The 25,475-nt window shown below is 42.5% G+C and overlaps 1 protein-coding gene across 1 annotated transcript in view; it reads right to left on the bottom strand.

The window, feature by feature from the left end:
* ADAMTS2 (ADAM metallopeptidase with thrombospondin type 1 motif 2) overlaps window positions 1-25,475 on the bottom strand; it is a 177,728-nt gene that overhangs the window by 46,711 nt on the left and 105,542 nt on the right. The window contains exons 4-5 of the mRNA XM_065690392.1: window positions 11,043-11,245; window positions 198-281 (exon numbers count right to left, since the gene is read on the bottom strand). Of these exons, the coding sequence (XP_065546464.1) occupies window positions 198-281; window positions 11,043-11,245 (287 nt within the window). The remainder of the gene's footprint in view (window positions 1-197; window positions 282-11,042; window positions 11,246-25,475) is intronic.

Genomic DNA, 25,475 nt, shown 5'->3' with positions numbered 1-25,475 from the left:
AACTGAAATTATTTGAAATGTGAAGTTCACATGAACAAATACATATAAACATAGAAGTTCTTTATATTCATAGACCGGTAAGGACAATCTATGACTTAAAGTACAAACTCAATACATGTCATCAGTAAGTACATTGTTCATAAAAGAATGAAGCTCAGAGATACTGATATCCTCCATTCAAATTAACCTTTACTTACCTTGCCGTAGCTCAGCAGGATTATCCTCACCAAGACAACGTTAATGTGAGCACCCAGGGACTCATCGTGATAAATTTCATTAACCTGCAAAAGAGTTCAGTGCTTTAACCACAGGACTGGCAACAAGTAACTCTGACAGCAATGACACAGCAGTACCTTTTATGCACAGTCATTAAGCCAAAGACCACTGTGTGATCACATATAAAACGGGCAAAATCCTACCAGCATGAGAGGAAATGTTTTCTTTTCTGAACTCTGTCCTAGCTTCCCAACAGGCCATAATTCTGGAAATCATTCAAAATCAACATTTCATCAGAGACATCATATTAACAGATATTTAAGTGCAAGCCTAAGTGGAATCACATATATGATGGTGCACTGACACAATGCAGCTGAGCTGATCTAACAGCTACTGTTGGTAAGAAGGAAGATTCCTGGCTCCTCACTACATCATCCTAGCAGTGTGTGCCTGCTAGAGCCCCAAGTGCAGTAATCCAAGCCAAATCCTGAAGGTGCTCTGCTTGGCAAGACCATGCATGGGGAATGGGATGAGTGAGCAGAGGGACAAGACCAGTCTCCTGAGAGCCACTTGCTGGCTCAGTTCAGCTGCACCCCATAACTCTTCCATCTGGGACCCATCACATCGCACTCTGACAAGAGGATATACCTCCTTCAAAAAACCATGGTCAGCCACATGGGCTGGATTTATTGTGTGTCAAAACTAATCAATGTTAAACTCTGCAAGCAGAACAAAAGCTACCAAATGCCAGCACATTAAAAACTCTCTTATTTTCTTATGCCCCAGCTGCATAACTGAACATGCACACAGGGAAATCACCCTAGGAACATTGAAAAGAAAACTGTAAATATTTAGAGTAGAGAGTGAAATGTGGATGTATAAAGATTACTTGGGAAACACTGCTACAAGGAAGCTAGGCAAATATTAACTGTTACAGAGGCTGATTTAGGTATTCGGTGATGAAAGGCTGCATGAGACTCAGCCAAATGGCAGGGGTTTAGCTTTATGAATTATAAGAGGGAGATGAGACTCCCTGTAAGGCAAGTATCTTTCCTAAAACCTCCTTCCCTTGGTAGAGGTTGCACCAAACTGGACTGCTTTGCTGGCTGGACCTCAATTTCATTTATTCCTACAAAATAGATTCATTGCTACAAGCTAATAAGTAACTTTCAGAAAAGCTTTCATTAGAAACACAGTAAATAATGTCCTGTTTCTTCAATCAGCCCTAGTTTTAATGGCCCATCTTTTATCTCTGCAAAAATCATTACAACTAAATACATTACTGTGGGATTTTACTAAGCAATCCTCGTTGACATTTTAAAGTGAATTTTAATTCCTTTTATTAGTACATTTGGGTAGAAGAGCTTCAGTTTATGCCTGCTGAAAGTCCCAAGATTTCAGGAGTCCTGAGCTGATGGTGAGGAGACAGTTTGGTTGAACCACGGCTCCAGGAGCAGCCTCCCAGCCTGCAGGGCATCTGCCTGGGCACCTGGGGAACATGCTGTAGGATGCCCGGGATCCAGGCTCCTTACGGGCTGATGAGCAGCTCTTTGGCTGGAAGATGGTGTGCGAGGAGCTCGTGGCCATGAGTAGCTTCAGGGGCCGCTATTTTCATTGTGGTGCAGAAGTGGCTAATCTGTTCGGATCTGCTTTGCAAACAACATCTCTGGAAATCAGATCATTTATTTACATGTCTAAATAAGACTTTAGAAGAGTAACTTTAATTCCTCTATTTATAAAAATATTCTGCTTTTACTTTGAGGACCATTACTGAACACAGATTACAGAGGTAAGACATTAACATGTGTTTTACCTGACAGAAATTCTTTCACCCTGGAAAAAGACCCTTGCGTGTTGCCAAGGGAGGTGAGGATATTAATTTGCCTCACTCTTTGTGTAGTGGGAAGAGAGCACATGCAGCAAGGATATGAGGCTGAAATAAGCTGTAAATTACCTATGTATGATGTGAGTACTAAACAAAGCCCTCTGTGTATAGAGGACAGTTAACATAGCATGTAAATAAGTATTTAATTAGTTCATAAAGCCTAATCCAAATTACTGCACACCGTTTTCTCATTAACTCCCAGAGTTTAACCTAAGCCTCTTTTAACAATAGTTGAGTAACAGAACAACTGTATCGCTGCTGCGTGCCAAACTGAAACTTGGCTTGAAAACATTGATGGAACAGAACTAAAACACTGTTTGACTATTCATGCAAATGACATCTAACAAACAAACTGTGAATGAACACAAGAGCACAAGCACTGTAAAGAGCTGCTTGGTTCTCTTGGGATACTGGATTTTCCACAAGACAGTGGAGCAATTCAAAGCTCTGGGTCTTGGTTTCATTAATACGGATGAGTCCAAGCCCTCTTCGCACAGCAGCTGAATTGAACCCTCCACACCCTTCTCTAAGCTAAACTATTGCTTTATTGCTAATGTCTCACTGCACCCAGATAATACACTGAAAGAGATGCTTTCTTTTTTTTCCAGCATGGCCTAAATTGCACCTATTTGTTTCAGGAAGTTATTAAAGATATGAGATCCAAGTGACTGAATGTTGTGCTATCAAATGCCTCTGAAAAGCACACACACCAAAAGGGCCTCCACAATCCCTAGCTCATGTTCTCCAAATTTCCACAGGCAAGTATTGTTAAGCTAACGGAGTTCATTGTATAGGGCACAAAACACCCAACCAACCTGTGGAATTGGAAAGCTCCAGGTTCTCATCCAACTCAACTGCTTGTTTGTTTCAAAGCAGAAATAATCAGACAAAGGATATATATGTGCAGATATCTGCGTAGTAATTACACAAACATGTGAAAATGATTGCATAGTACTTTTACAGCACAGTGCCTCCATGTACTTCAATAGGACATCCTGGTTCATATCAACAACTCCTGCTGTCAACGATCAGTAAGTATAACATTATGTTGCTGCATGGGAAAAGGAAGTATACAGAGACCATCCCGAAATTCCAGCTCTTAAACTGAAGGCAATGAATGCATTACATCTTGTTAGATGTCCTACAGTGATCCGGCATTTATAGAGGGTGATGAAAAAGGCTTGGGTAAATCTCAAGGAATTCAAAGCATGGTGGAATACTCTAGAGACTTTCATCAAGCTATTGTAGCTCACAAACTATTTTGGGATAACTTTGGTTTATTTTCCTGGGACATTTCAATCAAAGCAAAACATGCATTTCTATTTAAAGTTTCTGTTTAGAAATCAGGCACAGATTGGTGCTACGTAAGAAAAACAAAGACTATTTTTTCTTCTGCTAGTTTATAATTCTTCTGCCCTGAGTTGGAAGTCAGCAGAGTAAGCATGTAGCATACATCAAAACACCCCAACTAATGACAAGCTAAGCATCTGTGAGACACATCATGCGAAGCAGTGCAAAGTTTCTATTATTGAGCAAAGTGGGGCTCAATCATAAAAGGGAATTTTCAGAACTGCTGTAACATAAATAATAATAAAGAGCCTGCAGGTTTGCCTGTCCTGGTGCAGAGCAAGTTACCTGCTGACAGAGATGGCAGGATTTGGAGGTAAAGTCAGGTGGTTCCCTGAATCTCTAATTAAACCAATGCACAATTGAAGAGTAATCTGTATATTTTGGCAAGTCATCGACAAACTCATTCATGAAGCTTGAAGGAGTTCCCAGCCTTGCAAAGTCTGTCAGTATCTGCTATGCAAAAGCCAGCTCAATTCATCACAAGATGGCTCCATCCCACTGAACCATAAATCAGTGCGGCTGAGCTCATCCCTCAGGACACTATGCGGCTCGATGCACTGCATGGTCGGGCAGGCACTGCTTCCTCAGGCACCCTGAGCACACCCCTGATGGACATTGAAGACTTTCAACCTCTGGCTACCATCAACCTCAAATGCATCTGACCCAGCTCCAGTGGCCCTCAGAGGGCATATCTAACCATCTGCAGAGGGCACGATACAAGATGCACTTTCTGTATCTGGCTCTTTAGCCACCACAAATCGCTGATCCATCCAACCCAATTAGACAGCTCTTTGATCACCAACCTCTTTGCTTAACTACTGCTGCAGAAGCAACCGATAGCTACGTGTTCCCGGGCAGAGCAGGGACCATATGTGGATCCTTGCCAGAGCGATAGCAGAGGAACTGGAGAGCATCAGCGCCTTCCCTACGGGATGGAAGAGCTCCTGGCAAGCCACTGTTTGCACCCAGCCCAGGATGCGGCTCATTCATCAGATCACAATTATCTGCAGCAAAGCCTGGCTGCCTGGTGGGCATCCAGTGATTGTCTATTTCTGTAAGAAACGGCTGGTTTGAATTACAGAATAGGAACCAGAAACGTCACGGTGGATACTGAGCACAAACTTTCGTAATCTGACCCTCCCAAGAGCGTTCTCCTCTCACTTTATGTTCCTTTGTTCCCACATCAAACACCACTACCCTCTTCGATTTTCACCACCTCCTTTATGCTTTTGAATATCCCAAACTAACATTTCTAACATTCTCAAAGCTTCATCTTAATCCCACAGGAATAACATTGCATTGATTCCTCACTATAGTAGGTACACTATAGTCACATAGAAGGTTACCATGCAAAACTCATGGCTCCCAATCTTCCTCTCTAGTCCTTACAAGGCATTTCCTCATTTCTTTAGCGGGAAACTCTTTTTTTCCCTGAAATCTTTGTTGAGCATCACAAGGAGAAAAGAATACTGAAAGCACACAACACACATGAAACTTAAGGTCAAACTGTGATCTCAGATTTGGAAAACATCTATCATTCTGCTCAAAACCACAGGCAACAGGCAGTTTTACAAGAGCTTGGCAATGTACATTGCAAAACAGAGATAAGTATCTGGCATTTTGAATGCAAACCCCAGTCTTAGTCCTGATTTACCTTCCCTAGTGTGAGAGTCAGTAGATGTTACCAAGTCCAAGTTAGCTGCTTCTGATCAGAATGAAAAACATTCCCCAGAGCAGATGTGTTGGCAAGGCATTAGGTAGCTTCATGTTACAGGTCTCTATCTCATCTTTGACTGTAACATTGGCTTTAGAAAGGTCATAGTCTGTTTTCTGACTTCATGACTAATTTAGTTTTCTTAGTTCCTCCCTCAGGTTCTTGGAACTCCTCATTCTTGCCTACAAACCTCTGCTCTGAGAAGTTTACAGTTTTTCACTGTAAATTACCTTTGCACCAAAAGGCTCCGGATTTTTCTAAATTACAGTCTCAAGATCATATTAATAAAATCAACAATGGTATCATAAATTAATTAAGCAGATTCTTTTATTACATTACTACAAGGGATAGGGGTGTGGTCACTGCAATAAATATGGTGGCCTCTTCAAATCTGAAGTGGTTTGGTTAAGAAAAGCATCCAAAATGTGAAAGCTGATACTAATTATCCACACTCCATCACGCAAACCGCACTATCACAACTCAAAAGTCAGTCAGTGCAATCTTTATGGCTAAAGTTCATGTCAGCATTTGAAGTAAAGGAAAAGTCTGTCTCTGAACAGTATCTACCCTCTACCTCAAGGATGGTTCCAAACCCTGTGCGATGCTTTGGGTCATGTCAAACAGGGCAGCAAGGTACATTCCAGTTAATAATAATGAGCAATGCTCACCCAATTAGCACTGGAAAGAATACCCCTGTAAAAGTGAGCAAAAGCTGTAAGAGCTCAGAGAGGGTATTTCCTGCAGGACCTCCTGAGCGCCCCTTTGCAAGCGCGAATTCCACTCTAGTGTGACAATCAAGATAATGAACAAAAATCATCTCATGAGGCATCTTCAGAAACCGTCCTCACTAGTCACAGCCACTGGTTTATAATGAGCAGTCTAAACGTGGAGATAACTCACAAGCATATATTCAAATTTTCAAACAAGCTGTAATTTAACTGCTGACAGCTGAAGTTCCTCAGACAAATAGAGCTGGACTTGCATTTGTTATATGTGGAACTTCTTAGAGATAGTTCGGATATGAGATTTACATATTGAAATAAACTGATTTGAGCTAATGAGTATTGGTGCTTATGAATTATTTAATTTCTAGAATTCCAGTCAATTTTCCATTACTGATATATCCTTCCCATCTAAAAAAAAAATAAAAAATCTTTTTAGTTTAAAAAACATGATTCTGAATATAGGGTGCATCATTATTTCAAAGTATTCATTCTTTTTAACAGCTTGAATTAGACATGCTTTCAGGTTTCCATCCAACTGCCAGTTAGAAACCGATGGCATTTCTGCCCTTTCCTCTCAATAGGGACTTTCTGTTCTGTACCTGCAAATCTTCATCCTTCATCAGCCAGAGATAGGAAAGCAGAAATCTCATCTATAATGGTAGTATCATGTACATCCTATTAAAGACGACAGATAGCATATTCAACAGTGCCTCAGGGCCACAATCTCAAAGACATGTACCGCTGAAATATGCAGGTGAAAGACTCCAGGGACTTTCCAAAGCCCCCAGCTGCATAACTCCATTGATTTCAGTTATTCAGATAAAAAGTTGGTTAATGTATTTGTTCTGCAGATGAAGTTTCACTTAAAGTCTGGCAGAGATGTAATCCCATGGGCTGTTTTTTAAAACTGATTCTTACCAATTTCAAAGGCAGGTAAAAGACTAAATACTCAGATAAATCTAGCCCAGAGTGAGGCATAAATCCTATTTAGGGTCTATGTCCCTTTGAAATAATAGCAGTTAGGCACCTATCTACTTTGAAGAGATGAGTTTTAACATTCCAAGTATTCTGGCCAGATGTATACAGATGTAACAGATGCTAACCCCTAAATATTGCAGGATCACAACCTTAACAGTAAAGGAATGGAAAGGAAATGTCAAGACTTTTGCCCTGAAAATTGCTGAACCTCATACAATTGGCCTCAGCCTATTGATGCAGCCTTTCCAGATCCCTCTGTGGAACCTTCCTGCCCTCAAGCAGGTCAACACCCCTACCCCGCTTGGTGTCATCTACAAAATTACTGAAGGTGTGCTTGATCCCCTCATCCAGGTCACTGATAAAGATACTGAACAGAGCTGGCCCCAGTACTGAGCCCTGGGGACCAACACTTGCAGCCAGCCACCAACTGGATTTAACTCCATTCACCACCACTCTTTGGGCTCAGCCATCCACCCAGAGAACCGTACACCCATCCAAGCCATTTAGCTCAGTAACATCATTCAGCACCCTGCTCCTCCTCTCAAAGCACCCTGCAGTGAAATTCTTTCATTTCCTAAGGAATAAGATAATTCTCCAACACCACTTCCAGCCTTTTCTAATATTTCCTAAACACCTGCACCAGTGAACAAAATCCCTGGGTTTTTTAGCCTTCTTCTTGCTGAAACTGAATCACCTTCCATGTTCCTGAGTGAACTACAGAGCTGCAAGATACCGCTCAAATCTCTCTCCTCTGTTGCAATGCTCCTGCATGCTATAAATACAAAGTTAATTTGTGCAATGTGTGGGCTCACGCTTGGAAATGCAGAGGACTGTGCAAGCTAATATCCTTTCCAGGAAAAAACACAGCGTGACGTCCGAAAGAAACTGGTGCAAGCAAGAGTCAGCCGAGGGTCTCTAATGTGAAAACAATGGCGTATTTTCCAAAGATGGACTGAATGTCCTGATGGTGCTGAGCAGAGGAAAGAGAGGATGTCAAGAGAAACCGAAGTTTTTGTATGAGGAAATGACTGGAGGATGAAAAGGGGGTGGCAAGAGGCCGAGCTCACTGTGGTGAAGCGGCTGGCGAACAGTCAGGCAATATGTGGCTGCAGCCCAAAGTGTTAAAACTCCTCTGGAGTCAATCACCATTCGTTTGGGAATGACTTCATTTCCAAACTTTGGGATAAATATTAGCACAGCTATCTGAGATAGCCAGGACACCCGGCCCCTGTTTTTCCTCACTTTATGGCTTTTAGGTGTGGACTGTAACACATCACTTGAGCAGCACAAAACAGATTTACTGAATAAGTCATTGCACTGGGCTTGACAAAAAATTACTGTTTTCATTGGGTTGGTGGTAGGGTTCCACCCAAGATCCCTGGGAAAAGTTAATCAAGGACAACTGCTCACGCCATCACATGCAATGAAATCAAGAAAACTGGGGAGAAGAAGCCATACTGGGAGTTGCTTCTGGGAGAGTGATGTCATGTATCCAGGTGCTTGGCATAAGGGAGGATTCACCTGGGACTTATTTCACTTTTGGAACGACAGAAATTCAACTATTTGATCACCCTTTTATCTCCAGTAAATACTTCCACTAATATTTTATTTACTGTCCATGAATTCTTTGATTTTATGCTTCCTACCTTGTTACCATACGCAGCTAATTGATTACATCCATAAAAAGAGCAGGGTACCACACAATCTGATGGTTATGGTAGGATCTTCCACCAGATTTAAAAAGGCAGCTGGAACTTTTTGTACCTGTCTCTTCTTTTTCAGGTACCCTTGGACCTATGCATCTCATTAGAAACATGCTGCATACATGAGAACCCCCAGGCTTTTTATATTGGGCTCATTTTCTACAGAAAGTAAAAAACAAAACCAACTACTCAGGCAGGTAAAAGAGAGGACAATGTGAGAGTCACTGTGTGAGCTTCAGCAAAGGAGACCACAGGAGTGGTCTAAACAGAAGCATGCTTTGCATTCAGCTAGCAATGAGGGCAAGAGCTGGAGGAGCTGCCAGCTGGAATTACACTGCCAAGGGGAAGGACAAGTTCTGCATTGCGATGTCCCTCAACATGATGCAGGTCTCCAGCATCGCCTGGGATCTGCAGTAGCAAACTCTTCTTGCCTCTCTATTCTGGAGCAACACTTGGACAGATGGAAACAGAACTGGTTACCATCACCCATCGCTCTGCTAAATACAGACTCTAGAAACCAGCTGAGTTTTGAAGAAGAAAAGAACAAGACAACACTGACAACTGCCAAAGACTATACAGAGCCTCCTCAAGAGGCTTGTGGATTTCAAACTGCTCCTCATATTTGGACACAGGGCAAGTGACACATCCTCAATCCCCAGAAGACATGTTTCTCCCAACAGAACAACTACTGCCTATGCCAAGAGCTGCTACAGCCCTATGGGGATGGTTACACAGGCTGCACTTTCTAAACCACTTGCACAGACAGCATGCTGAAGAGCTGTTATTCCTTACAATTTGTGTGTTGGATGGTTTGCTAAAATTAGAGAAAAGTATATTCCAGAACTGGAACATTTAGGGCTTCTTTAACCATTACTGTATATTTTAATTCTTAAAAATAGATTTAAGTGACATGATAAGTAAAGAGTCCTGTATAATCCATTTCAGTCACATTCCTGGTTTGGCCTGTTTGGCTTGTTAATTTAGAGATGCATAAAACCATCTGTTTCACTGTAGACTTTGTTTTAAGCCTCAGAGGAAACAAACCACACACATAAATGAAATTCACTATGTCATTTCTGTTAGAATATATGTATTTACAGCCGTCAGAGCAGACACTAAGTACCTTAAAAACCTGCACTAACGTTAGAGTTGTAACTATTTACAATACTGTTATAAAAAGTCAGTGCAACTGAATTTACATCACACAAGGGTTTTTTTCTCAAATTGTATTCCACCTCTCATTTACAGTGAAAAACGGTGACATTCTGCACATTGTCAACAGAATGCAATAAAGAAAGAAAGAAACAAGCTCCATAATTAAAAAAATATATCTTGGAAAAAATACATCCCAGGCAAATGTACCCCTCATAGTGTGGATTTCTGTCCATATATCTGCCTCTGTGGTTTGTAATGCCAAGCAGTCACCTACAGACACTCATCCTCTTGACACCACTTCAGTAGTCATACTCTATTTGTCAAAAACAGAGCAGACCTATGATTTTTTACTCAACAATATTTCATTAAGAGCACCCATTCACTGAACCTGAAGTTTTTAGAGAAGTGTGCTTTATTGAGAAAAGAGTCCTGTTGCAGATGGGCATGAGAAGGAAGAAAGTCATTCCGAATGAGTTGCCTGTGAAGGGGGCTACCACTCACTTCCATTTTGTTGGCCAGAAGAATAAAACACGCTTTGGTTTTGATCTGTTATAGAAATGATATTTCAAAACTTGATTCTTTTCCCAGAAAATAGACTCCTTGCTTATTGACCAAGGTACTAGAGGGCTGCTGTGCCTGCTGCACTGATATTTAGAAAGGAAAAATAGTTCTTTCAAATCTAATATTCTCTAGCGTCTCCTTTCATCACTTCTATGCTATATACTCTGCTGTACAGACTATGGTTCCGAAGGGTAAATATTTAACTAAGGAAACCTAAAGATGTCAGTCATGGAGTAAATATTAAATCAATTTCAGAAAGTTCAGTGATAAACTGTGTAATATTTTACTGCAGGGTGAACAAGGAGTAGGTTGGTGGCCTGGGACTTAAGGTGGTTGTTGAGGAATCAAAAGGATTTAACTGAGTGGTTTTAAAAATGTATAAACGAATCAAAATTTCTAATAGAACCTCATTTGAAGAAAGTTCTCCTTTCTTCAAGCAGGGAGCTTAGGTTAAAAGAAAATGCAACTAAAATGCAATGACTTCCAAGAACCTGAGCCCCTGACTCCATGCCCCATGCACCAAAGTACGGAAGCAGGACTTGGAATATTTTAAGAGTCCCATAGTCAGCTTGTTTCTTGACCCCTTTTTCTTCTTTTCCTTCTCCCCTTTTGGCTTTTCTGCAAGTGGCTTTTTCTGAATTTTCCTGCTATTTTATCTCCTGTCATAAGAAAAACCCGTTATGTCTTATTCAAATGGCTAAACCAACCTACATTCACCTTCCTTCCCACAGTGCAGTTAGTGGAGTTATACTCACAATATTCATCAGGGTCAGCAGGTACTTCTGGACATGTTCTTTCCCATGGAACTGAACAACTGAGTCATCAACCCCCAAAAGGACTTCAATGTTGTAATCATCCTCCGTCGCATGCCTTCGATAGCGCTGCCTCGATCTATGCACCCGGTCTTCAATAAAGCTCAACGCGCTGTCGAGAGTGCCCAGATTAGTGAGGTTAGCAGCTGAAACCAAACAGACAAATGGGTTGTCAACCAAGAGAGGTTCAGGTCCCAGCTAAGCTGGTGTGTATGCGAAGTAGCAGAGTTTGTTATGTTCCGTGTATTACATAACAGCATTAGTTTCACTTGATGCCGATTAAAAATAACCTAAATGAGAGAGAAATTTGACCCAAAAGATTTTTACTTTGCAAAGTAAAAACAAGACTTTCTACAAAGCAATACTGCATAATAAATACAAGGCCAAAAGGAGAACAAATCATACCAATGCCCTGATGAGAAGAATGCAGATGTTTGTAGTAAATTACTTACTGCTTTAAAGTACTTGTAGAAAAATATATCATTCAGGAGTTTCATGCTACCATGGATATCTTCCATCAGAACAATTGAAGACAGACACCATACTTCAAATCCTGATCTTACTGCGCACAGAAGGCAAGTGCAGTTGCCAACATATCCTTTTTCTATCCAGGCAGGTAGAAACAAACCAATCCCTGCTGCTTCAAAATATGAGCTACTTTCCTAGATGCATACATTCAGTTCAACAGTAGTGACATGGATCTTCTTTATAGTTACAACTCAGGAACACAATTTAGATATTAATTAATTTATAACTAGGTTCACAATGTTTTTAACAGCTTTTCATACTTCATTCCCAATTTGCCATGTCGTTTTGCATTATTGTATGTCAAAGACCAATCCATCAGTCACAACAGCAGCCAACTTTATTACTAATGATTCGTAAGAGTCCCTGTGATATGAAAGGCACGTTCTCTTACAGGATGGGATACAGTTAATGAGACACTTACCTACTAAAAATTAACATGAAAATATAGAAACTTGACATTTCACCCTACAGAATAACAATGATTGCCATTAATATCATTATTGTCATTTGCATTACAAGAGAAGCCCCGTGGAGAACCTCTTGATTTCAGACAATTTGAGGAAGACTTGCTCAGAGAGGCAAAGAAAGGCATGAGAGCACTCCAGATTGATTAAAGGTTCCCAGTGCTTAGTTCACAGAAACATAATAGGAAGGAAAGGGAGGAAGTTGAAGCCATCATCTTCAAAGCAGAAACAAGAAACAACTCTTGGAAATGTTACAGAAGTGGATTCTCCATCTTCATTTATTGAAGTTTTCACATCAAAACTGGCTGCTTGGGAAGGGATGAGTGAGTCACCAGATCACTGGGCTCATTATTACAATGACTGTGCTCTTGCCTTAAGGTTGCTGCTTTGGGCTTCTGCTTCAGCATGTGCCGAGCAATGTGCAGCCTGAGCAGAGACCCCATAGACTCCTACTGTGGTAAGCACCACCTACCAACCTGTACAGCCCCTGGCTGCCAGGAGGGATGCACACCCATCCTCCATGGTGAGATGCTCTGTGCCTCCTAGAAGAGGCCTCCAGTCAAAGGACAGACCCCAAAAGACACATTTGCCTGGGCAATGTGTCCAGTGTGTCCTTACCATTTCTCCACCAAGCTTCAAGGCCATGCTTGTCACGAGACTCAAAGCTGTAGGCCACTGCACTGCACTAGCAGAGCTCAGCTCACATACGGGACAGACAGAAAGCCACATGCAGTGGTCCTACATCCCCATGGAGCCACAACATCCTTCTCCTGGGAGAAAAGCATTTAATGCAGCTAATAAGCACAACCACGGTGTTCTCATTACCAGCCTCAAGGCCCCAGCAGCTTCTGCTCCTGGGGCTGCAAGTTTGTCAGAATCCATGATTCAGCAGGAAAATTCTCTTGTATGCAGAGCCCAGCTGTCACTCCCAGGTTTACTGTGGAGAAGGAAGGGGTCTGGCCTTGCAGCAATGGAGACAGCTCTTTACCAGGGCTCAAAACCAGCCAAGCAGTCAGCTCTAGCCCTACCTCATGTTTTAGTCCATGAAGGAAACCTCAGTGTTAATCCTTGCTAGTGTCCAGCAGTGATTACCAAGCTATCACAGCAGTCCCAGGGGATTCACTACAGGATTGGGGGGTCAGTCATACATTGACAGTCTATAAGGCAAATCACAGTTTCTGTAAAATTTGACCATGAATCTCACAAGTTCTCTAGAGAAGTAAGACTGGGCTGGCAGGGGCTGCAGGACATGTCCTCTTTGTACATCTCACCAAGAGCTACAGCAATCAGCAGCGAGGCCAAAGCCATCAGCCCTGCTGTTGCAGAGCTGCAGTGCTGGGCAAGCGGGAGAGCCGAGCCTGCACTGCGGCTGCAGATGGGCAGCTCTACTGCTGGGGGATGTTATTCTGGTGGATGGTTGGCTGTCAAGGTATCAAGAGCTTCTGTGCTTTCATTTCTTTCTCTTATGTGTCAAAGTCAAACTAACTCCTAGTGCAGCATCTTTATTCCTGCAGTGAGTAAATCAGCCAGAGGCGAAACGTGATCCTACCATCCTGCAATGAAAACTGCTTGTGCTCCCTCTCTGTTCCTCACTTCATCACTGTCACACTAATCCTTACAGTCCTGCCGACTCCCTGAGGAAAGTTATCAGGAGTTTCCCTGGGAGTCATCTTTCTGCCAGTGGGTGCCAACCAAGCACTTTAAGTTTTGCTTGGAGCATAAAAATTCCCCAAATCCACAGTTACCTTCACCCCTCGAGTGCCACCCCTCAAGACAGCATGCCCAGTGGGCATTGGTACCTCTGAGGCACCAATCCAATACCCTTTCCAGCACAGAGCACAGGTGCTGGAATCATCCCAAGACCAGCAGCACAGCTCAATATGTTTACAGCTGTAGCTGCAAGACCTTTATTCATATCCCACCAGTGTCCTTTCCCAGGAGATTCTTCTGGAAGACAGGCAGGGATGCCTCCACATACAGCCTGACCACGCACCACATGGACTCCTCTCCTCCAGCGCTGCTCTTGGTCTCCTGGATGATGAACTGGCCCATGCTGTGCTATTCCCATGTTGGATTTGCTCCTAAGTGACAGTCACATCCATATCAAATTAATACCTGCGTCTTACCAAAGAGGAAGTGAACAAAGTTGTACCTGTAGTAAAGGAGACATTTTTCATGTTTTGGCATCTCAACTTTCCTTAGTTAACATCAGTAACTCGGTTGTATCATTGTACAACGCACTAGGAAAGCTCAAGAGAAAAACTTGAAGAACTAAGTAAGACACCAAACTCCTTCACATTTTCCTTCTGATCAGGCCTGCATTTGCACAATAACATCTCAAAAGTCATCTCAAACTGCACTGTGTTTAACTAAATCATCCCAAGACCTCTCCATCAGATGTTCATTTTCAGCAGCTTTTGCCAAATCAGTGCATCAGCCACTAATTATTGGTGCCAACTTTGTTCTCCATCTCCCCAGAGCAGACACTTGGCATTTGCAGGGGCTAACAATAGCCTGTATTGAAACCTTCTCCTTGCTCCCGCTAGGAAAAATTCACATTTGTGAAAATTAACCACTGAGAGGCAAGGCTGTGTTCTTCTCTTGCGCTGCTCATGCAGAATAATTCAAAGAGACAGCAGCACTGTAAGAGTTCACCCAAAAATCCTTCAAAATCACTCTTTTTTCTGAAGCCAGCTAAAACATCATTGATATTTTAGTGATTTTCTCCTAGCCCTGCAGAGCGTCTCCCAGAGGAGGAATAAAAGTGCCCAAGTTGTCAATGGAAAGGAAACTTGTGCTTCTGGCTTCAGCGTATACTCTGGAGCCAGGCAGCCTGGCTTGTGCTCCTGCCCCTGACACATCCCTGTGGTGCTGGGAGATGCAGAAGACAGCTGGGAGCCAGGCAGCAAAACTACCAAGGGAAAAGCACGCGCACAATCCTGCTTGGTGCTGCAGCCTGGGGGGTTTAGGTGCCCTCTATTTTTGCTTTCAGTTAGCACAGGCAAGTGATCCTTACTACTCCCAGGCAGTAAAGTCCAAGTTGTTTGCTGACTCAAAGGTGCCCATCTGTGACAGCCCCAATGATGCATTAATACATATAGAGTACATTGAGACCAGAAGACAGGTCTTTATACAGTGCAGGTGCAAACTGCTTACAGCATTGCACGTCATACACGATCCCTCTGCTCTGCTCCCTTCTGAGCAATGTGCAATATCCCAGCCTTTTACCCACACTGTTCCACTTTCAATCTGGTATTTTACTTCTTACGTTAGCTCTACCTGAGCTTCCACATTCACTGGGACTAGAGGTCTCAAGACCCAATACCACGGCAGCATCATGCAGCCATGCTCCAATTCCCATCTCTAGGACAAGGAAAATTCATACTGACACAAACATCAGCTTTGCCTTTGCAGGCCTCCAGAAGGCTTCTCCATCTGTGACAGTTTGGGATGTCTGACAACACCTTACTTTCTGGGAATTTTTGCCTTGCTCATTAATCTTTGCTATCATGTGCTTTATAGAAACCTAATTACATGACATCTTCTGATTCTGCCTTACCCATCGTGGCAGGCAAAGCTCAAACAGATGCTGTGAGTTACTGAAGCATAAACACACTGCCTGACACGAAAACTGCCTCTCCCTGTGTTTTCTGTCACTCCCTTTAGGACATCCACCAAATGCATAGTTGCTGGATTGTGATCTTGGTTTGTTTTTTTCATGATCTCTTTCAAATGGGGTCAGGGAAATACAGCTGCACACACAGTTCTTAAAGAGTCCCTTATGAAGCTTCAATAGGACCAGCTTTTGGGTTCCTCAATCTCCCAGCAGTGATATTGTCTTAATAAAGCAGTTTTTAATGTTTTACTTCCTCTTTCTAATAGAGGGAAGGGGACTTTCTGGCGAGCCCACAGCAGAGAGACCAGGACAGGGAGACTGAACTACACGTCATGTTCACAGCCATCATCTGCAGCTTGTCAGCACAACAGCATACTGGAATTCCTCTTCCAACAGGAGCATGCAGCATTCAGACCAGCCAGCCACCATTTCAAATGCAGCTTGCTTGCTTGCGCAGACACTTCATCTGTCACTGCGGGAGCAGACAAACACCTGAGCCGACTGCTGAGCACTTTCTCTGCAGGCTCACAAGGATCAGCACTTCTGAGGTGCTGTTTTGCTGCTGATCTCCATCCCTGGGACATGCTCCTGAAGGAACCCCCAGCTTCCCATTCCTGGCTTGCTGCAAAACAGCAGCTAATTTTTGCCTTTTTAACCCCAGTGACTGAGACTGAGCACCAGCAAAGCACAACTGGAGCCTGTTGTGTTGTGGTGGCACCATACCTGTGCACGCAGTGCTGTGACAACACAGAAGCACAGGGCACCCACCCCTGCTCAGCTGCACTGAAGCTGGTAGTGATGCCACCCTGAGCCTGAAGCATCACAGCACAGGCAGGAGGCAAACACAGGAGGAACAGTCTGTGTGGCACGGAAGCAGAAGGAGTCAGGGTGGACTTGCTTTAAGTCTCAGCTTCCCACTGCTCAAGTACATCTGCACCTCTGGAAAAGTACCAAACACCCTCGACAGCTTGACAAAGAACTGCTCTTTTGGGAATTGCACCTTAAATCACAAGTCATCCTTCTGTAATGCTCCCTGCCACTCGTATGCTGTAGGCTTCTGTTGTGTCTGTCCTCTGAGATCAACCGACTCCCCAATTAGCCCCCAATTAGCCCGTTCATGTATTCTAAAATCCTCATTTGTCTTCCATGGTAAATTGAAGCTCAGCTCATGGAGGGTGAAGGAAACAAGGAACAGTCAACAAATCTTGCTTTTTATTCCCTGAAAACTTTTTCTCCCATTTTTAAGTTCCTCTATTTGGGGTTTGTTTTTCATTACAGTTGCACACAGTCAGGACATGTTTTGGTCACTTGCTCATCAATAGTTTCTCTGATTTCTGCAGGTTTTAAAGCCCTGCTCACCTTCCTCTTTGTTTTCTCTTTTGTTTTCCAGATGCCCTCTGTTTGTCTTCTTCTCCCCCGTCACCATCCTGCTCGGCTACATTGGTCTTTCATAATTTATAATTCCCCTTCCCGTTCCACAGTCTGCATTTGGACACTTCTGCTATAGATCATTCATAAGAAATCCGGGTAAATCCAGGAAGGTGAATTAAAATGGAAGAGAGCTCCTGTGAGGTGAAAGCAAATTGAAAACAGTCTAAACAAGAGAAGCAAATCACACGCAGTGCACCGGGTACATGATACCAAGTTAGCCCTGCTCAAAAGGCACCCCCAGGAGGGCACTGCCTCAACACGGGTTTGACTTGGAGCTCAATGTTCAGAGAATTCTTGTGATTTCTCGAATCACAGGTTAACGCAGTGGCTGCTACGTGGTAAACCCTTAACAAAGAGCAATTATTACAGCAGAACTCTCTTTGGGTGTGTGTTCGAATTCCATCTCTTCCACTCTTTTACATAAACCAAAAGCAAGACCACACCTAGCAGTCATAAAGACCAGGCATGCACCAGGCATCCTCACCCAGGTTACAAATCCTCATTCTGCCCTTATCTGCAAGGAAGGAATTTAAAGGAAACTTTTGGCCTGCATGCCTTGCTCACCATATGATCTCATTACAAGCTCCCTACCTCTTAGTTTAGAGCAATGCCATTTCTAGTCAAATCACATTTTAACACGGAGCCTACTCCACCTTTCATCTGTCCAGGGAAGTTTGCCACGGGTGTCAGGGTAAGCTGGGCTGGGCTCTCAAAAATAGGTCTCAGATTCCAGCTGCAAGAAGGCCAGTAGATATGGCAGCTGAACTCCTCCTGGAATGATCTGCTCATGGCGTGAGAAATCAGAAGTTCAAACTATTTTACAGTGTTTCAAATACTGTGTATTTGGGCCTTTATAGAGCAGTTCTTGTAAAGTTCTTGGGGCAGAAGAAATGTCCCATATTTGCAGAATGAATGCACATTCTTGCAAACACACAGGCACAATCACTGCTCCCTTTCTTTGTCACCTATACAACAGCACAATGACTTTAAATCTCAAGATATACTCAAGTTCTTGCCTGAATCAGGGCTATAACAAAAAACAAAGCTGAAACCTACTGAAGCGGCAAAACCAGAGGAGAACTTTCAAAACTGAAAGGCAAGGAATTGTGTTTTTGGAAGGCTAAACCAATTAGCACTGTGACAATGGTGCAGCGGACACCATGGCAAATGGCCCAGTGAGAGGCACTGGGAATAACCACAGGTAGATGTTGCCAGGGAGATCTCTTCTGGCATGTCACAACAAAGAGAAAAGGTATCACAATACTAGAAAGAAAACTTGAAAACTAAATTGATCTCATCAGGGCCACAGTCACACAATGAATAACAAAGATGAGAGATAATTGCACTGTTAAAAGACGAAGTGAGAGTGAGGTAAGAGAACACCTCGGGCTAAAACACTATTTCTTTTTTTCCAAATGGTGAAATACACTTTGTTACCATTTTAACTTTCGTATTACAACGTAATAGTCAGAAAGGAGAAATGAAAGGAATGGCAAACCAGCCAGGCAAACCAGTCTGAGTGACCTGGTTGAAATGGTCTTTGAGAACAGAACATATTTTTTTCCCAGCAGCAAAATTTATCCTTTGGAAACTCTTCAGCGACCAACCTTACTAATGCAAACACAGGTTTCACAACTTATGAACAAGCAAGAAGTTTCTAACTCAGCGCTTAAAAGTAAGCTCAAGAAGGGGCAAAAAATGCAACTTAATTTATGGGCCAATGTCTAAGTTTCACTGACATAACTGATTGTATCTGGGAAATGTTTGTCCTGCAAATATCTGGGCAAGTCATTGTAAACTGGCCTTTCATGCAGAGCCTGTGACTTGCAGAACACGTTGCCTTTGAGCAACCTGCTCTAGTGGAAGGTGTCTCTGCCTATGGCAGGGGGTTGGAAGTGGATGATCTTTAAGGCCCCTTCCAACCCAAACCAGTCTGTGATTCTATGATTTCCTACATCACACCCATTCAGAGAGCCTATGGCTCCCTCAGGAAAAGGGCTCTATCCCTTGCGAACTCTCAAGCACACATGTGCACCCATGCAAAGCTGACTTTGTTGTACAGGGCTCATACAGAGCCACAAACAGAGCTCAATACTCTCAACCTCATTTGCAGCTAATGCATGATTAATTAAGCTGCAGAGTTCAGCCATGTTTCCATGCAGGCTACAGCTTCATGAAGGTGTACGAGCCCCAGAGATCCCACCTGAAGACCCAAACTCTTCCCTTTGAGCAAACAGAATCAGGATCTGACCCACAACTTACTGTCCCTGCCTTTAATGAAGTGCTTATGGCCTATTTGAGTCCAAGTCTGCCACCAACATACTCCAATGTCCGATCCAAATTCCAGGCATGATTACATTACAGCAAATTAGACAGTAAATAAGCTGCATAGCTGACCCCTGGCTTTGCAGGTGACATGTCTAACAATCCCACTTGCATTTTTAACAGAATAAAATGCCAAACCATGGTACAGGAACTGAGTAACAGGTTAAAGGGGATGGCAGTTGTCTTTTCACAAGCCAACTATGCTGCAAGAAGGGAAAATTAGGTTTTAATAGACTTTAACAAATAAATATTAAAAAACACACATGTAAAAAAAAGCATCAAATTCCTAGCCATGGCAGGGATTGAGAAGAGAGAAAAAAGACAAAGAAATACATAAAATCACCATACATCATGGGGAGTACTACTGAAAAACAATGGCTGAAGCAAATATGCATCTTTCCAATGCTTTTTAGCCATAACTACAGAACAATAAATCTTGCCTTTTGGTAGTATTTCAAAATGGAATCATTCCATCCATTTAAAAGTGGAGCTCTTTTGTCAGGTATAAAGTCTCACAAAGCTGCAAATTATACAATTAAATGTTTTCAATGCCAAGGACAACAAACATAGTATAAATCTTATCAGTGTAAATAACGTATCACACGAATGACAATGCAAAGAGCTCCTGTCCTCTACATAATCACAACAATCTTTTAATTAGACAAAGTAAACGATCTGCTCGTTTCACCTTGTGAAGAATAACATAGGAAGAAAGTTTTCCAGATTCTAGGGTGAAAACCGCCTGCAATTTGAACTTCAACCAACCTCTTGTTCAGCTCAGACTGTTATGCCAGAAATCAGCAGTCAGCCAGGAAAAAAAAAGGAAGGTTAATTTGAGCTTCACAAGAAGAAACCATAATCCGGACAGGCTGAGCAAAGGCAGCGTGATGTACGATGCCTTGGCTACTTACACTGGCAGGATTTGATTCAGAGCAAGAAGGAGTTATAATTTCACCTGTGTTTTGAAAATATCCTTGTTGCTAAATCTTGCTTGGACCTTCTGCAATAACAAAACCAGCTGCAGTTGATTAGAGACTGTAAGAAAGACAAAGCAAACTTGGAGGACGCAGGAATTTGCTAAACTTCAAAATGACAGTAAAAAACCCTGAAAGAGAGAACCAGTCTCTGCTCTAGTGAAAGCTCAAAGTTTATTCCCAAGGCGTGTCCAAATCAAGGGCAAAGGCTTCTTTTGTTATTTGTATAAGGACTCTGAATCTGTCAGGCCCTACAAAAGGCAAACTGCTAAATGCTGCCCTTCCTATTGCGGTGGGTAAGAGATGAGGTCCTGACACTGGTAGCTGAGATGCTTACAAAATGTAGCACTTTTCATGAATGTATACCAGGGATGGAGAGAGGGGGAAGAAAGGAGGAGGGAAAGAAGCTGGATGGATGCAAGGATCCCAAAACCCTCTGGGGAGATGGCAAATGAAGAGGCAGAAACTGGAACAGCACAAACACAAAAGAGGAAAGTGAAAAGAAATCATGGTTGGTCTTTACGCTGCACATCTCCATTGCCCCAAGGAAGGTGAAGCTGGGACTGGCTCCCATCTCCCACTGCCCAGCCCCATGAGCTGCAAGCTGTGAGCAGCCCCTAGGCTTCAGGGAGCACAGGGATGAGAGGCTGCTTTGGAAGGCTCCATCTCCACAGTGCACATGGGATGGGCTTTCAGGTTTCTTTTTCAAGATAAATTTAGCGTTAATAATTGCGGGCTTTAAAGGGATTAGAGACAAGTCAAAAATGCAGCTGTTTAGTTTGCTGCCAGGTCCAAGATGTTTTTAATTCCTTTTGGGTCAAATGGACTTGAATAGTAAACTTTTTAGTAAGTAAAGAAATGAAATAGTAAAGTTTTTTTTAAAGTAAAGAAATGAACAAATCAGCTCATCCAAAATCTCTTTTTACTCATTTGACATAAAATCAAGCACTTCAAGTCTCAATTCAGAGAATCATTTACAAATATGTTCCAAGGGAAAGAAGAGAAATGGCTTGTTTCAAACCAACTGCCATGAAATCTGTCAACATTTTGTGAATGAAAAATCAATTTTCAATTGAAAGAGTGTCAATTTAGATTAGACATTAGGAAGAAGTTCTTTGCTGTGAGGGTACTGAGGCACTGGCATCGGTTGCCCAAAGCTGCAGCTGCCCAATCCCTGGCAATGTTCAAGACCAGGTTGGACAGGGCTTGGAGCAACCTGGTGTAGTGGAAGGTGTCCTTGCCTGTGGCAGCAGGTTAGAACTGAAAAGAGCTTTAAGGTCCTTTCCTCCAAAGGAAGGATCCTCCAGGATCTCTGTATGCCTGTTGGTTATTCACAGGTTATTGATAAGCAAGCTCTACCCTTCCCTGTCTGACTTGTCCTTCAGATTGGCTTGCAGCCTAATCAAACTGAGGTCATTTGCCTACTAGACAAGTTGTAGCTGGTAGGATGTAATGCACTTTGGCAAGGGATAGAGAACTCTCCTATAGGGCCAAATCGCTGCACAGCAAAATAAAAGCCTTTCAAGAATTATGTAGCAAGGAATTTATCTCCTGAATTAAAGATAGTCTCATCTTTTTGTAAATAAGGTTTAAAGCGATCAGAAATTGCATTTGTATTCACTTTGCAGAGCATTATCAAATTGCATTAGTATTAATGACTCCTCTGCTCTTACTATAGAGAATGAAATCAGACTTTGGAAAGCAAATGCACAATGATGTCCAGCAAGAAGGGCTGGGAAGCCTTTTACAGATATGTATATCTATACACACACACATAATAATGGCTAAAATGAAAGTGGTTGGAGGGTTGGTGGACAACTCACTTGTTAGCTAACATCTTTATTAGAAATCTTTTTGAAAAGGAGTCAAACATTGTAAAACTATCAGATACAACTGCAAATTGAGATACTCAGCTTTTAAAAATTCAGTTCAGTTCACTTTGAATGGTGTTAACCCAACCTGATGCTAAAGAGGTTAGACAGGCCAATGGCTGTTAGAGAAACAAAAGATGTTAAGGGTAAAACCAGACAAGGCTTCACATAAGTTTCTGCCTCCTGCACAGGAACAGTTTATAGACACCATTTAGCCTCTAACCTGTTCTTTTTGAAGAGTAAATTGGAAACATCAAAGTCAACACCAAAAAACCTTTCAGACTGCCTTACAAAGCAGTTGGAGTAATCAAGAAGTTAACAGAGAGCTCTGCTGACTTAAGTAGTAAAGGCGACCAGTAATTAACACCTTCTGGTAAGAACAGCCACTCAAGATCTGTTTCTGCAATGAGCTACAGGTTTTATCCAAACACTTAACCTGGATAACATGAACTGACTACCAACCTGCTCCTAGTTTACTTGATTCTGGAAAATGCCTGTGATCAGTTAAACAATGACCACGGAAAGACAGGGAACAAATACAAAAATGGTAACTCCGTGCTTTAAGTTCCATTTTAGAAACCACAAGGTAAAAAGCTGTCCATGAGTATATCCATCTTCTTAATCTTCAACAAAAATTAATGTTTAGATAAAAATACTGAACAAACACTGAAAATAATAATTACCAACACAAACTGCGCTAACAGAAGTAGTAACATGGTCCCCTCATCTGAAGTCAGAACAGAATCTCTCCTCTTTCAGCTCTTGCTGAGCAAGAGAATATTACTCCATCAGCTGTTCAACAGATAAATGCTTTACGTTTTCCCATTACTCCAGAAGAAGAGAAGTCTATAAAGCCAAACAGCAAAGCTGAAGTCACTTTAAAGAAACAAAGCGACATCTTATAGCATCAGGGAAGCAAGGCTGGAGGGAAAAGTAATATCTTTTGGTAGCTGAAGAGGGCATAGTCCAGGTGTCAGGGTCTCTTTGAAAGAATATTATACCCTAAGAGCACTGTACCCTGTCTCCTCAGCAACACAAGTACCACAAACACTGTCTCATTCAGTCCACCTATAGTATCTGTTCATGCAGATCTGAGACCACAAATCAGTGCTGAAAAGTAATGGGTTTGGAAGTCAGACAGAACTGCAGTCACTTGCCCAACAATGGTGTTATTCGATTATGGAATAACAAAAAGACGTGGAAGTACCACAGTCAATAAAGACTCCACTTGGCTTTGGTGCCCTGGAAGCCCCCACGAATCACCAACCATGATTTTGGACCTGCAGGACTCTTGATGATATTCTGCAGTGTGGGAGCTGGACATGTATCTATTGAAGCTGACACTAATCAATATCCATCACCTTCTTACTGGTTTCAACTATATTAGAAAAGTGGTATCAACAGCTACTATTGTCTCACTGAGATTCTAAAGAAAGCAGAGGGTTGATGGTATCTAGGTGCTCCCATTGCCTGGATCTCCAGCTTATCTTCATCTGAGCTCCAGGCTGCCTTCAGTGCAAAGTCTTCCATTTGACCTTTCCTGTATTTCTCTTAGGATCAGAGAACTTTAATACTTTTTCACTCTTTCCAGTCTATTTCTGGCTAATCTCTAAAATTTCTGAAGCATCCAGAAAGGTTTCTTATATTCTGGTGTAAGTCCAAGGTGCCTCAGTCTGAAATACTGCAGTGCAGCTGGGCACCTCTTACATTTTGCTGAATAACTGGTCCACCAAAACCAAGCTGTGATTGCTTTGAAATTATTTCCAAATTGAAGCACAGGCTTTTTGACGGGTAAAAAATAAAATAACGGAGCAAAACCTCATGTTTCATTTCAGTGAACATATGTTCCACAGTACAAAAGTGCCCAACCGGGTCAGGCTACAACAGGGAGGAGGAGAGGAGGGTATGCAACCATGCAAGCTCCTGGGGGTGTTTATCTTCCACTGATAGAAGCCACCTCTAGCTTAGGAAGTTGCAAACACTGCAATGTGTTCAGGCTGAATATTGCCATACAATTCCACTAGAATTATGTTTTAAAACTCATCTGGAAAGCCAAGTCATGGCTCTGGGAGACAAAAAGAACATCAGTATTTGGATCACCTAAAGTACAAGGAAAGTCAGCAAAGAACAAAATGTCTGAAGCATTAACCTGCCAGGATTATTCCTTAACGTCACAAATTTCAGGCCCATTTGAAGTCTCAAAACAGAGAAACTAAGGCAACTGATTGAACTTCCTTGTGAAAAGATTAAAAAAGAAATCCTATAGAGTACCGCATGTGGTCTCGCAGACATGTCCTGAATTCACCCACAGAGACTGTTGCCTGTTGCAGAAACTCTCAGTTGCCATTAGTCAAGGCAAAGAGAGGGTAAAAAAAGATGTACTTTCACATCCAGCTGCAAATGCAGCTCTTCTGTCTTTGTTTCCCAGTTTTCTAGGCCGGGATCTAGCTCAACACATACATCACCTACAGTTATCGATCTCATCAAGGCCAAAATCATTCCTAGTGGCCTGTGAGCAGTATCCTGCCCCTACTCCAGACCGTGACATGTGGCTGTTGCCAAAGTTCATGCCAGATCTGCTTGGACCGTAAATTCTGCAGGGCAGAGAGTGTCACCCACTCTGTGCTGGCAGTGTTACCAAAAGGGATTCCCAGTCCAGGCCAGCACTAGGTATAATCATCATACACACTGAACCAAAGAACCTGTGGCTGCTCCATCCCTGGCAGTCTTCAAGGCCAGGCTGGATAGGGCTTGGAGCAACCTGGTCTAGTGGAAGGTGTCGGCAGGGGCTGGAACTGGATGAGCTTTAAGGTCCCTTCCAACCCAAACCAGTCTGGGATTCCGTGATTCTGTGACCATGTAAGCAGCTGATAGCAACAAGCCTTTTCTTCCCTGGAGCCAACTGCTTCCTCAAATTCCTGTAAATCTCTGCCTCCTAACATGAAGTTACCACAGCTCCATAATTATGGCTGTAGCATAAGGAGCAGACAAGCTGAATTAGGCTTCCGATTGCATGTCTAATTTATGTACAACTGCAGCAATTACAGATGCAAATTAAATAACTGTGCAGAAAATGGGCTTTATTAGCCATAACTAAAACCCAATAAAAGTGAGTGGCTCATGCACATCTCTGCACTGAACATGCCTCTTCAGAATGTCAATTAGAA

The sequence above is a fragment of the Lathamus discolor genome, chromosome 10, assembly GCF_037157495.1.
Source record: "Lathamus discolor isolate bLatDis1 chromosome 10, bLatDis1.hap1, whole genome shotgun sequence".
In the NCBI taxonomy this organism is placed as follows: domain Eukaryota; kingdom Metazoa; phylum Chordata; class Aves; order Psittaciformes; family Psittacidae; genus Lathamus; species Lathamus discolor.
The sequence above is the reverse complement of the archived record's forward strand: the minus strand, read 5'-3'. Positions and strand labels throughout refer to the sequence as shown.